Source organism: Micropterus salmoides, unplaced genomic scaffold (assembly GCF_014851395.1).
Source record: "Micropterus salmoides isolate LMB-PRFRI ecotype aquatic unplaced genomic scaffold, ASM1485139v1 Ms_hic_scaffold_1, whole genome shotgun sequence".
NCBI classification, from domain to species: domain Eukaryota; kingdom Metazoa; phylum Chordata; class Actinopteri; order Centrarchiformes; family Centrarchidae; genus Micropterus; species Micropterus salmoides.
Genome location: NW_024040040.1, coordinates 22,589,499 through 22,603,023, shown reverse-complemented (window position 1 = coordinate 22,603,023; position 13,525 = coordinate 22,589,499). Strand labels below are relative to the sequence as shown.

The 13,525-nt window shown below is 40.4% G+C and overlaps 1 protein-coding gene across 1 annotated transcript; it reads right to left on the bottom strand.

The window, feature by feature from the left end:
* Positions 1-3,139: 3,139 nt before the first annotated feature.
* si:dkey-187a12.4 lies at positions 3,140-5,882 on the bottom strand. The gene is made up of 3 exons (XM_038735507.1): positions 5,409-5,882; positions 3,611-3,770; positions 3,140-3,309 (listed from the first exon to the last, which is right to left on the bottom strand). Exons 1-3 carry the CDS (start codon positions 5,649-5,651, stop codon positions 3,140-3,142), a joined length of 573 nt encoding a protein of 190 aa, XP_038591435.1. The 5' UTR covers positions 5,652-5,882.
* Positions 5,883-13,525: the final 7,643 nt, after the last annotated feature.

Genomic DNA, 13,525 nt, shown 5'->3' with positions numbered 1-13,525 from the left:
TGTGTGACATTACACATGGTTGGCACCTGGTGAGAACTGGCAGGCCGGCTCCCATGTCTCCTCCCAGATTTTTCCACTGTAAGTATCAGTAATATAACATTAGAACAGTGAAAAACAGGAGCCATTTTAACAATAGTTTCACAGCATAAATATTTTCAAAAAATATTGTACGGTCTTGTATTTCATTGTTTTTATAAAACCTATACATATATAGTGCTTGATGAAATGTAACAGATAAACATCAGCCACTCTCATAGATAAAGTCATAGAAAGTCAATAGCTGACATCAGTCAACAAGGATGATCTTGGCCGATACTGATGTTCTGCCAATATATTGGTGAAGGTCTACTTCCTACATAGACATTACACCGGGGGAATTATGCATAGTACTGAAAAGAGCAAGTGGCTAAATCCTGTAGACAATATTTGACACTGCATTTAATCCACCCTATACCAATTGGTATACTGGTATATACCCTATGGATCTACAATTAGAATATTGTGCAACATTTGAAGCAATTTGTGTTGATTTAATCTTGATTACAGCTCATGAAAAAAATAAAAATAAATAAAAAAATCAATCAACTCACTACATTATAATAAAGAGGAATACAGAAATGTCGACCTTTCAAAAATAAATGAACAAATCTGACTTATCAAAAATTGTTAATGCATACACTCTATACTTGGTGTGGCTGCTTTTGCACAAATTCCTGCATCAGTGTGGTGTGGTGTGGAGGCCATCAGTGTATGGCATTGCTGAGGTGTTATAAAAGCCCATGTTGCTTTGATAGTGACCTTGAAGTTGTCTCTAATGTTGGGTTTGGTTTCTATCATTGTCCTCTCTATGGGGTTCAGGTGAGACGAGTTAAGCACAGCAATACCATGCTAAGCAACCCAGTTACTAGCAGTTTTCGCACTGTGGCAGGGGCAGAGTCCTGCTGGAAAAGGATATCAGCATGTGCGTAAAGCTCGTCAGCAGATGGAACCATGCTCTAAAATCTCCAGGTAGAAGGCTGCATTGACGCTGGACCTAAAACCTAGTGGACATGACAATTCTCTCAACGCTGCTTTTTGGTTGCAAAACTTTGAGACCCACCTGTACATTTAAAGTTGTGTGTGCTACAATATAAATTTCAACCTTTATCCACTACCTATGAGATGGTAAAAAGTGGAAAAAGAGTACATGTATGAAGGCAATATAAACCAATATAAAGCAGTACTTACCATGCAGAGCAAGGTAACCATTTCACCCTTACTTCCTCTTGCCCCTACAGAAAGACAAAAACATATAATCAGGTTTTGAATTTCATAATTTTTGGGGCAAGGCCACTTGGCCTTCAGTTGAACTTAAATGGACTCAAATTACCAATGCTTAAATGGTCAGTATTTTGTGATATGTGAAATGCCAGATGAGCCACAGACAATGGAGAGATGATCAGACAGCCTAATGAAAAATATTTTTCTTACCTCGTTTATCCTTCGTCCTGTTATGGAGTCATATTTGAAAACTTTTTGCCTACTACATTTCCGGCAACCTTAAAATGACAATAAAAAATAATAATAATATTAATTAACCATAAATGTAAAAAAACCCTGGAAATTAAACTTAAAGTTAAACTTAAAGTTTCATAAAACCTGGGGAACAACTTTAAGCATTGTCCTTGAACTTTGAAAACATCAGAAAATACAGCTAAATAACTGAAGAATACATATATAAAGGGCCATTCACACCAAAAACGATAACTATATAAAAAATATTGCTCTCGTTAATATGATAAACTATAACGAGATTGAGAACAATATTGTTGGGGATCGCTTTTAAAGCGATTTTGAGAACAATAAAAAGAAGAGCTAACAACCAATAGGAACCCATCACATCTTAGCCATCATATTTATTAACACAAGGTGAGACTTTGCTTATAGCTGGTCAGTCTGTTTGGATGCTTTTATCGTTATAGTTCCTGGAATTAACTGCTCTTTAGCCATTAGATTCAGTGATTTCATAGCCGAAATTTAGCCTAATTATCCTACTGCCTGGCCTAAAGGTTATTGAAGCAGGCTGGGGCTGGTGAGTGGGCCCCATTTGGGCTGCCCAGATGGGGCCCAGTTAATTTTGTCCGGGGGTTCCATGGTGGCCCCATGTGGGCAGGCCCATATGGGCTGAAGGTGGGGTTCACATGGGCCTAGCTAAAACCCACATGGGCAACCCAGGTTTCTCCCATATGGGCTGAAGGTGGGGTTCACATGGGCCCTAGCTAAAACCCACATGGGCAACCCAGGTTTCTCCCATCTGGGGCCCACACTAGCTGGGCCCCATGTGGGCTGATTATGGGTCCCTGCTTACCATTAATAACCACTATTATTATGGGCTATAAAATTCATTTTGGGGCTTATTTTACAGTCAGCCCATACAGTTAGGGTCAACCCTTTTGGGTTACAGTCAGCCCTTGTAAAAAGTCAGTATTTTTGTTTACACAGCAAATTAAATATTCTTCTTCTCATTATTAGACTTTTAAATCAATACAGCCTTAACAATTTATGTAAAAATATTTAACAGATGTTTACTTGAGCTCAATATTACCAATGGTATACATAATTTATGGTTCGTATTCGCCATTTACCCCTCTGAAATTTGAATTATTTAAAAAAATAGAAACAAGATTTTATCATTATTGTTGCTCATTTCTTACAACTTAATCAGAACAGGTGAAAGTTATTTTTTGTGTGGTAATAGCAGGTGCAGAAAGAACATTTGCACACACAGCAGGCCCAGTAATGAGGAGGACACACTTAAGTTTCATAGCACCAACAATTATTACACTTGGGTCCAGTAGACCCGAACACCTCATATGTAATAGTTGTGAAGGAGGGTGTACCATGCAGTCATTGAAAATAAGTTATTTTTTATGTTCTTCACGGAAAATGAGCCATGGCCAATAAGTTTGAGTTAGAAGAATTAATAAATAGCGTTACTTTTTCTTTTAGCAAACATTGAAAACGGGTCCCACAGACCCGAACACCTTGGGTTAAACAAGCTACAATAACAAAGAGACCAGTAATACAATTACATTTTTATTTAAGTAAAATTTAAGACAACATGCTTTTGCACAGTGTTCCCTCACTGTCACAGACAAAATTAGTTTCTTTCCACCTCAAATGAGCCTGAAGCCTGAAGTCTTTGTTGAGGGGTTGCTTGTCGGGCCTGTCTATTACCCCCCCGGTCTCTAGCACCGATGAGCCACTTGGAGACCGCCTTCTCGGCATCTTTACGGATTTGGCTGGTCATGGCGTTTTTCTTTAAGCCTCCTTCAAGAAACAAATATAACGCTCACTTACTTAATATGTGCCAACATAACTCTTAGCCAGGACTGTAAAGACAACTATGTTAAGAAAAGCGCTATATAAACTAAGATTATTATTAGAAATACACACATTCTCTTGAACACTCAAGCTAAGCAACTGAGAGAAATGTGAGAACACAATGCTCAGCCAGGACAACACATGCTCCATTCACAATATTTAAAAAAATTGACATGTTTATAACGTTAGGTTATTGTGACACTATATTATCAATACAACTTAAAACATTATCCACATGGACACCTACCATATATTACTTCATACAGTTTTAAGGCCTTGAACTCTCTCTTCTCATTTCGGCCCACAAAGTTATACTGCCTGGATAGGCCATGGTCTAGGAGGAAGGTCATCATCCTTTTTGTGGCCTCATCAACAGTCGCCCCCCATATGTCAGTCACAGCTGCAACCTGAGGGGGAACAAAGGACATACAAAGCAAATTTATCTACAGTATATTGCTCAATGGAGTAAACTACTCAACATGAAAGAGCTGCCAGAAGCATGGGTGTGAGCTAGGGGTGGAACAGTACATGTATTCATATTGAACTGAAACGATACGGGCATAACGGTTCGGTGCATGAATAAACAGAGAATACACGGTATAAAAATAAATAAGGGGCTGTTTACACCTGAAAAACCTGCCATAAACTATCACAAATCAAAGTGAAAGTCGCAGATGCTTAACACAACCATCTTCATTAAGAGAAAAGAAACAAAATGATCTTACCAGGGCTGTTGCCGCTCTCTCTTATTGCCGTCTTTGATTTTAAAATTAGCTGATGAACAATAAAATGCAGCAATATTTGTTGCTTTCTGTGACGTACACTCCATTAAATCTGCATATAGCGTGGGAATTGAAGATCAGATGTATATCCGTTTTGCAAAAACACATTTATGTGACCAGGTGTAAACGGAATCGTTTTGATAAATCAGATAGCTATCCGATCTGAGAAAACGCATGAAGTGGCCAGGTGTAAACAGCCCCTAGCATGCAAATTGACGTAATGCGGAACTACTGTTAGATACGCGGTTTTCTTTAGGGACACCTAATCTGTAGCTCTGCTGCTCCGCTCTATAATGAACAGGCTGCAATGTCAAGATTGCAGTGCTGGAGTGTGTGTGTGTGTATGAGAGAGGCACGGGTCAATTAAACAGTGGAAACAAAACCACACTCTGTCCTTTTGTTCATACAGGACATCATTCAAACTGCAAAGTGTTTACTTATATCTGGTACACTCGTAATAATAACACAACATTGTCCTTTTGTCAAACTGTGACCTACAACTGTCACCCAACCAAACTCACACACAAGCTGTTTAAAATATGCCATCTTTTGGACTTTCACAATACTGCATTGGTTTTCATTTCTTGTCCTCAAACAGATCATAAATCTGTTTATTTTAAGATGCACATTCTACATTAATTAATGAACTACATTTTAATTAAAAAAATAATTATGTAATATTGTCAATGTACTACAAATAGACTGGTTCTATGCCTTTATTAATAAAACTTATTTAAAAAATACAAGGTTTAAGACATTTGTTTTACTTTGGTGATATAGCCTGAGGCATGCCAAATAAAAAAACAATGGCTTGTAAATTTTTGTTTTGCTTTTTCCTCCATTGTACCGAACCGTGATTTTTGTATACTGTTCCAACCCTAGTGTGAACACACTTGAGAAGTTTCACGAGTTCACACTTACATACAATTAAAGGGAATAAAGTATAATGTGTATTTGGCGTGCTGTCCGGGGGGAGGGCTCCGAGCTCAGAATTCGGCCCGAACCCAGAGTACTCCCCTCCTGTATGTCAGGTGATTTAGGACTAGAAGGGTGGAGAAGGGGTGGTGGAGGGACGCTGCTAAACTGTCGGAGAAATGAGGTGAGACTGCTGAGTCTATATATACACGTTTTAATCATGATTGCTGAGTGCTCTCCACCCGTGTTAATTATCTGAATGTGCTTCTCCCAAACTTTGTTAATAAAACATCATTTCAGATCAAATTCACAGCAAGCCCCCAATAAAATTACCCTAGACAAACATACCAGTTCGGACATGAAGTTCGGGTTTGCCAGTTTTTCTTCCATGATTTCCACATCCCTAACTGTCTTTAGGGGGAAACCCTCTGGGATAGAAGAGATGGTGGTGCTAATGTTGCCACGCTGTTGTAGAAGCGTTTGTAGTATCCTCCCCTGGATTTTTTGTGTCTCTTTCATCTCCTCAAGCAGTGTTAAGATGCGAACAAACATGTTGTCCCTGATTTGTCTTTGAGGGGTTTCTGGTGACATGGTAATGGGTTGAAACACTGGCCATCTAAGGGTACCCGGAGGTGGTGGAGGTGTCGGCCTAGTAGATGGAGGCAGTGGAAGTGAAGATCGGGGTGTAGATGGAGGCAGTGGAAGTGAAGATCTGAGTGATGGAGGCAGTGGAGGTGAAGATCTGGATGGAGGCAGTGGAGGTGAAGATCTGAGTGATGGAGGCAGTGGAGGTGAAGATCTTGATGGAGGCAGTGGAGGTGTCAGCACAGATCTACACCGTACAAAAATTCACACTGTAAAAATCTTGTGCAACAACAAAAAAAATCTTAGTACTAATTTTCCCCAACTTTTTCTTTTGACTCAACTTTTGTAAATAACATTACAAACTGAAAAATATGTTGTCTGTAATACAAAAAAAAAAAAAAAATAGTTTAGTTGAGTCAACTTATTGTTTTCTGGAGATGTGTCACTATTCTGTAACAATTGTAGTTGAGCCAATTCAACATTTTGTGTCTACTGGAAACAGTTATAATAAGAATAAACAGGTCCAGATCTTCTAATCACTTCTGTCCAGGAATAAGATTAGTGATTTATTCTAGTTTATGAAGCTGAAAACTTCATTCATGATCATCTTGGTTTCTTTCTTTCTAAGCAAAAAAATATGCGTTTTGTTAAACACTGTTCAAAGACCACAAACTTACACAAAAAAAGCCAAAGAATCTAACCATCCAACCTAAGGAAACTCATCACTAAATGGTAAAACATTTAACAGTGTAGAGGTGATTACCTGAGGGTGGATGGAGGTGTAGGCCTGATTTGGCTGCCGGACCAATTGTCATCATCCTCATCCTCACTGGACAAAATCACTTGCCTAGAAATGTATAATATACAAGCCCAATCAATGAGTTAAAGCATTTTTTTTTATTATTTGTTGGTTAATTGTGTATCTGCTGTCTACCTCCCATGTTTTGACAGCTTTGAGTCAAATACACTTAACAAAACTTTTCCTTCCTGTGTCATTGGGAAATTCAAATTTTCATCATCCATTTAGAAGCAGTAGTTCAAAATCAATAGCCTCACCTCTTTTTGCGCTTCCCCCTTCCAGTCTTCACTGTAGAATCGGACTCGGTTGGTACTCGGTTGCTAATTTTCTGCGGGCAATTTCATACGTAGCTTTGGAGACAGACAAATGAGTGGCAATTAGTTTAATTCAGAGCTAATTTAAACCGAACCAACAGTGAACTCAACATGTCAAATAATCTCATACAAATAGACACATTACCGACTTTTCTCTTGACAGTCAACTTGTATGTCGCCCAGTCAGTGTGAGGGTCCTGTTGCTCTATGACCGCCTTTGCCATGTTCATCCTTGTTGGTGGCCAGTAGCATTCATCCTCCTCAGGCCCGACAAACCATTTGGTCGGTATAACTGCCAATCCCCAACCATTTATAAATTCAACTATCCCGAAAGGTAACATGCTTAAAGAAAAACAAATACATACAAAAAATTTAAACAAACAACAAAAAATTAAAGCTGCAAGCAGCGTTGGGCGGGCCCTCGCACTTGTAGCGCGTCCGCGCGTGAGCCGGCCGAGTTGCATATTCTGGAGCTCTGCCGGTGCGGCTGTGAATTTTACGCGGTTATGACGCCGCATGAAGGTGTTATATGTCACTTCCTGTGTCCCCTATGTGGAGCTACATAGCACTTGCCGCTATGAATATAAATCGGTATTGGTGTGTAGATGTCTGCGGGGTGGGAGAGTTATCAAGCACGTAAAGTTTGTTTCAGATGTGAGCATGTACACTGAACAATAATGTACCCAAACAATAAAATAAATTCCTTTTATATTTCCCTGCCTTGTTGTTTATGTGTACATACAGAGGAAGAATGTGAGAACAGCACACATTTCATCGTTACTGTGTGTTAGAGCATGGGAGAACAGTGGATACTTTTAATACAGCCCACACCCCTAATACTGTGTAACTATAACAAGTAGAGAACAGAAGAAAAAGATGCCCATAGCTTGATCATATTGTGTAATGAATGAAAATAAATAGGCCTACTAGGCTCCTCTCTACTTTGACATTTAAGATTAGCTTGTTTGATCCACCTTCATACACATGTGACATTACTGTACAACTTGAGAAAGGTGAGTTGTTTTCTGCTCCAGCCTGCCTAAAAGAAAAGCGTTTTTGGGATTAAATGGACTTTATTAGCTGCTGCAGTGCAGGATGAACTCAGAATAGACCCATTTCTCACCTTATTATTCTAAATCATGCAACGAAGAAGAAGAAATGCATAATAAATCCTGGGACAAAATCTGTCCACAAATACTGTACAGCATGTAGTCTAATGAACAAGACTTGTGTTATAGCTGACTTGGGCAGTGAAATGTTTAATTTTTTTAATTCATGTGGTCATAGTTGTCCACAACTCAAATCAGAATATAAGAAGAAATGTTTTATACCACCTCAAGAAGGCTTCCTATCAGAAAGGTAGGAAGGTATTTCAAATGTACAACTGCAGTACTTAAATCTAAGTAAAGTAATTTCCCTGACATTACTGTGTTATGCATGTAACAGGTTTTATACTTCCTGTGAGTATAATCCAATCAATCTTATTTTCATACTGTATATCCGTTGTGTAATTTGATAAATTGTGTTGTGTGCTCGCATCGGGTACTGCTGAGACTCATTGCCCTCTTCAGAGAAGACTCTGACTGCAACATGCGTCTTTGTAAAGAGAGAAACGGACAGAAAAAGTCTCTAACTCTGCCTGTCAGCTCGCTCTGCTCCGTTAAAACTGAATTTACCATACAGAATTGAATACGAGTGCACTCCAGATTTAGCGGCAGCCAGCTGACCGTGTGCTTCTCCCTATACCGCAGTTCTGTGTCCATGCATGCAGCAAACTGAAAGCACTGTCTGTCGGAGCGTCTACGTGAAAAGAGAAGGAAGACATGCTGGTAGTGTCTTCAGAGTTGTTAAACACCTCAGCGCACTGAAGGAAGCCATCTGACTGTGTGAGGGGCAAGATCGTTGATGTCTGCAGGCAGAGTAGGCCTAGCTCTCCTGTCTGACTGGTCCACCAATAGCAGAGAAGATGACCCCTTGAGACACAGCCCCTCCTCATTTGCATAATGAGACAGAAATTTAAAAAGGACAGGCAGAAATAAATACCATGGGTGAAAATAAATAAGGTAAAAAATACAAAGGAAGAATAAAACAGACAAAAATATTAAAACACACACATAAATAAATATATTAAAAAAATTAGTAATAAATAAAGTTGAAGATATAAGAATAATAAATAAGGTAATTATAACAAAGGTGAATAAGTAAAGGCACTAATTAAAATATACATTTATGTCTCCTTGTATAATTTAATTACTACCAACATTTATTTATTTACTTTATTTTTTTGTGTATTTAATTGGAGCTTATTTATTTATTGAGCATTTATTTATTTCTGTATTTATTTCTGACTGTGTCAGGATCGGTCCTCCATAGCGGGGTGGGAGAGTTATCAAGCACGTAAAGTTTGGTTCAGATGTAGCATGTACACTGAAGTTACAACAACTTCCTGTGTCATGGCGAAGACTTGATCTTGACGCCACGCCACGGACACACCCATTGACGAAAACTCGCAAATAGCACAACTTTTCATCTTCAATGCCTTTAGAAGGCACAGCACAAATTTGAAGTCGGTCGGACTAAATCCCTAGGAGGAGTTCGTTAAAGTACGAAGTGTGTAAATCATCCAAAATTTGACGTAAAATTCAAAATGGCCGACTTCCTGTTGATTTTAGGGCATCGCTCCAAAGGCTTTTTTGTGCGTCTGGACAAGATACACGTACCACAGAAAATTCGTGCACGTAGGTGAAACGTGCGGCGGGGGCTGCTTCGTTAAAAGTCACTTCCTTTGCCAGCAGGTGGCGCTATGACTGTGGGTGAATGTCAGCATGTACATGTGTTCAGGGCGGGACTCTCATCCTACATGTACAGTTTGGTGCAGATGTGAGCATGTACACTGAAGTTACGACAACTTCCGTGTCATGGCGAAGAGTGATCTTTGACGCCACGCCACGGACACGCCCATTGACGAAAACTTGCAAATAGCACAACTTTTCATCTTCAATGCCTTTAGAAGGCACAGCAGAAATTTGAGGTCGGTCGGACTAATCCCTAGGAGGAGTTCGTTAAAGTACGAAGTGTGTAAATCATCCAAAATTTGACGTAAAATTCAAAATGGCCGACTTCCTGTTGGGTTTAGGCTATGGCTCCAAGAGACTTTTTTGTGCGTCTGGACAAGATACACGTACCACAGAAAATTCGTGCACGTAGGTGAAACGTGCGGCGGGGGCTGCTTCGTTAAAAGTCACTTCCTGTTGCCAGCAGGTGGCGCTATGACTGTGGGTGAATATCAGCATGTACATGTGTTCAGGGCGGGACTCTCATCCTACATGTACAGTTTGGTCCAGATGTGAGCATGTACACTGAAGCTACGACAACTTCCGTGTCATGGCGAAGAGTTGATCTTTGACGCCACGCCACGGACACGCCCATTGACGAAAACTTGCAAATAGCACAACTTTTCATCTTCAATGCCTTTAGAAGGCACAGCAGAAATTTGAGGTGGTCGGACTAAATCCCTAGGAGGAGTTCGTTAAAGTACGAAGTGTGTAAATCATCCAAAATTTGACGTAAAATTCAAAATAGCCGACTTCCTGTTGGGTTTAGGCTATGGCTCCAAGAGACTTTTTTGTGCGTCTGGACAAGATACACGTACCACAGAAAATTCGTGCACGTAGGTGAAACATGCGGCGGGGGCTGCTTCGTTAAAGGTCACTTTCTATTGCCAGCAGGTGGCGCTATGACTGTGGGTGAATGTCGGCATGTACATGTGTTCAGGGCGGGACTATCATCCTAGATGTACAGTTTGGTCCAGATGTGAGCATGTACACTGAAGTTACAACAACTTCCTGTTTCATAGCGAATCATCGACGCCACGGACACGCCCATTGACGAAAACGCGCAAATAGCACAACTTTTCATCGTCAATGCCTTTAGAAGGCACAGCAGAAATTTGACGTCGATCCGACTAAATCCCTAGGAGGAGTTCGTTAAAGTACGAAGTGTAAATCATCCAAAAATGGCCGTAAAATTCAAAATGGCCGACTTCCTGTTGACTTTAGGCTATGGGTTCTTGAGGCTTTTTTGTGCGTCTTGATATGATACATGTCCCCAGAAAATTTCGTACATGTAGGTTGAACGTGAACGAGGGGCTAATTTTTCCAATTTTCTAGGTGGCGCTAGCGAGTCATTTTGCAACGCCCATGTGCGAAACTTGTAGAATACGAAATTTTTCACCGGTTCTGACACGTTTGCAAATTTTGGTGAGTTTTCGAGAATGTTTAGGCCATGTCAGTTGAGCCTACTTTGCAGAAAAAAAAAAAAAAAATAAAAAATAAAAATAAAATAATCCGAGCAAATTCAATAGGGACCTCACACGGTCGTGCTCGGGCCCTAAAAATATAATCCGAGCAAATTCAATAGGGACCTCGCACTTCAAAATGGCCGACTTCCTGTTGACTTTAGGCTATGGGTTCTTGAGGCTTTTTTGTGCGTCTTGACATGATACATGTCCCCAGAAAATTTCGTAGATGTAGGTTGAACGTGAACGAGGGGCTAATTTTTCCAATTTTCTAGGTGGCGCTAGCGAGTCATTTTGCAACGCCCATGTGCGAAACTTGTAGAATACGAAATTTTTCACCGGTTCTGACATGTTTGCAAATTTTGGTGAGTTTTCGAGTATGTTTAGGCCATGTCATTTGGGCCTACTTTGCAGAAAAAAGAAAAAAAAATTAAAGCTGCAAGCAGCGTTGGGCGGGCCCTCGCACTTATAAGCGCGTCCGCGTGTGAGCCGGCCGAGTTGCATATTCTGGAGCTCTGCCGGTGCGGCTGTGAATTTGCTACGCGGTTATGACGCCGCATGAAGGTGTTATATGTCACTTCCTGTGTCCCCTATGTGGAGCTACATAGCACTTGCCGCTATGAATATAAATCGGTGTTGGCGTGTAGATGTCTGCGGGGTGGGAGAGTTATCAAGCACGTAAAGTTTGTTTCAGATGTGAGCATGTACACTGAACAATAATGTACCCAAACAATAAAATAAATTCCTTTTATATTTCCCTGCCTTGTTGTTTATGTGTACATACAGAGGAAGAATGTGAGAACAGCACACATTTCATCGTTACTGTGTGCTGTACCGCAGTTCTGTGTCCATGCATGCAGCAAACTGAAAGCACTGTCTGTCGGAGCGTCTACGTGAAAAGAGAAGGAAGACATTGCTGGTAGTATTGTCTTCAGAGTTGTTAAACACCTCAGCGCACTGAAGGAAGCCATCTGACTGTGTGAGGGGCAAGATCGTTGATGTCTGCAGGCAGAGTAGGCCTAGAGCTCTCCTGTCTGACTGGTCCACCAATAGCAGAGAAGATGACCCCTTGAGACACAGCCCCTCCTCATTTGCATAATGAGGCAGAAATGCATACAAAAATTTAAAAAGACAGGCAGAAATAAATACCATGGGTGAAAATAAATAAGGTAAATAAATACAAAGGAAGAATAAAACAGACAAAAATATTAAAACACACACATAAATAAATACATTAAAAAAATTAGTAATAAATAAAGTTGAATAAACAAATAAGGTAATTATAACAAAGGTGAATAAGTAAAGGCACTAATTAAAATATATACATTTATGTCTCCTTGTATAATTTAATTACTACCTACATTTATTTATTTACTTTATTTTTTGTGTATTTAATTGGATGCTTATTTATTTATTGAGCATTTATTTATTTCTGTATTTATTTCTGACTGTGTCAGGATCGGTCCTCCATACGGGGTGGGAGAGTTATCAAGCACGTAAAGTTTGGTTCAGATGTGAGCATGTACACTGAAGTTACAACAACTTCCTGTGTCATGGCGAAGACTTGATCTCTGACGCCACGCCACGGACACACCCATTGACGAAAACTGCAAATAGCACAACTTTTCATCTTCAATGCCTTTAGAAGGCACAGCACAAATTTGAGGTCGGTCGGACTAAATCCCTAGGAGGAGTTCGTTAAAGTACGAAGTGTGTAAATCATCCAAAATTTGACGTAAAATTCAAAATGGCCGACTTCCTGTTGATTTTAGGCATGGCTCCAAGAGACTTTTTTGTGCGTCTGGACAAGATACACGTACCACAGAAAATTCGTGCACGTAGGTAAAACGTGCGGCGGGGGCTGCTTCGTTAAAAGTCACTTCCTGTTGCCAGCAGGTGGCGCTATGACTGTGGTGAATGTCAGCATGTACATGTGTTCAGGGCGGGACTCTCATCCTACATGTACAGTTTGGTCCAGATGTGAGCATGTACACTGAAGTTACGACAACTTCCGTGTCATGGCGAAGAGCTGATCTTTGACGCCACGCCACGGACACGCCCATTGACGAAAACTTGCAAATAGCACAACTTTTCATCTTCAATGCCTTTAGAAGGCACAGCACAAATTTGAGGTCGGTCGGACTAAATCCCTAGGAGGAGTTCGTTAAAGTACGAAGTGTGTAAATCATCCAAAATTTGACGTAAAATTCAAAATGGCCGACTTCCTGTTGGGTTTAGGCTATGGCTCCAAGAGACTTTTTTGTGCGTCTGGACAAGATACACGTACCACAGAAAATTCGTGCACGTAGGTGAAACGTGCGGCGGGGGCTGCTTCGTTAAAGGTCACTTTCTGTTGCCAGCAGGTGGCGCTATGACTGTGGGTGAATGTCGGCATGTACATGTGTTCAGGGCGGGACTCTCATCCTACATGTACAGTTTGGTCCAGATGTGAGCATGTACACTGAAGTTA

Coding starts and splice junctions, on each gene's coding strand:
- si:dkey-187a12.4 (XM_038735507.1), bottom strand. CDS start 5,651: ATGTCACCAGAAACCCCTCAAAGACAAATCAGGGACAACATGTTTGTT. Junction 3,771..5,408: donor CGAACTTCATGTCCGAACTG/GTATGTTTGTCT, acceptor GTTCCCCCTCAG/GTTGCAGCTGTGACTGACAT. Junction 3,310..3,610: donor ACTGTATGAAGTAATATATG/GTAGGTGTCCAT, acceptor TGTTTCTTGAAG/GAGGCTTAAAGAAAAACGCC.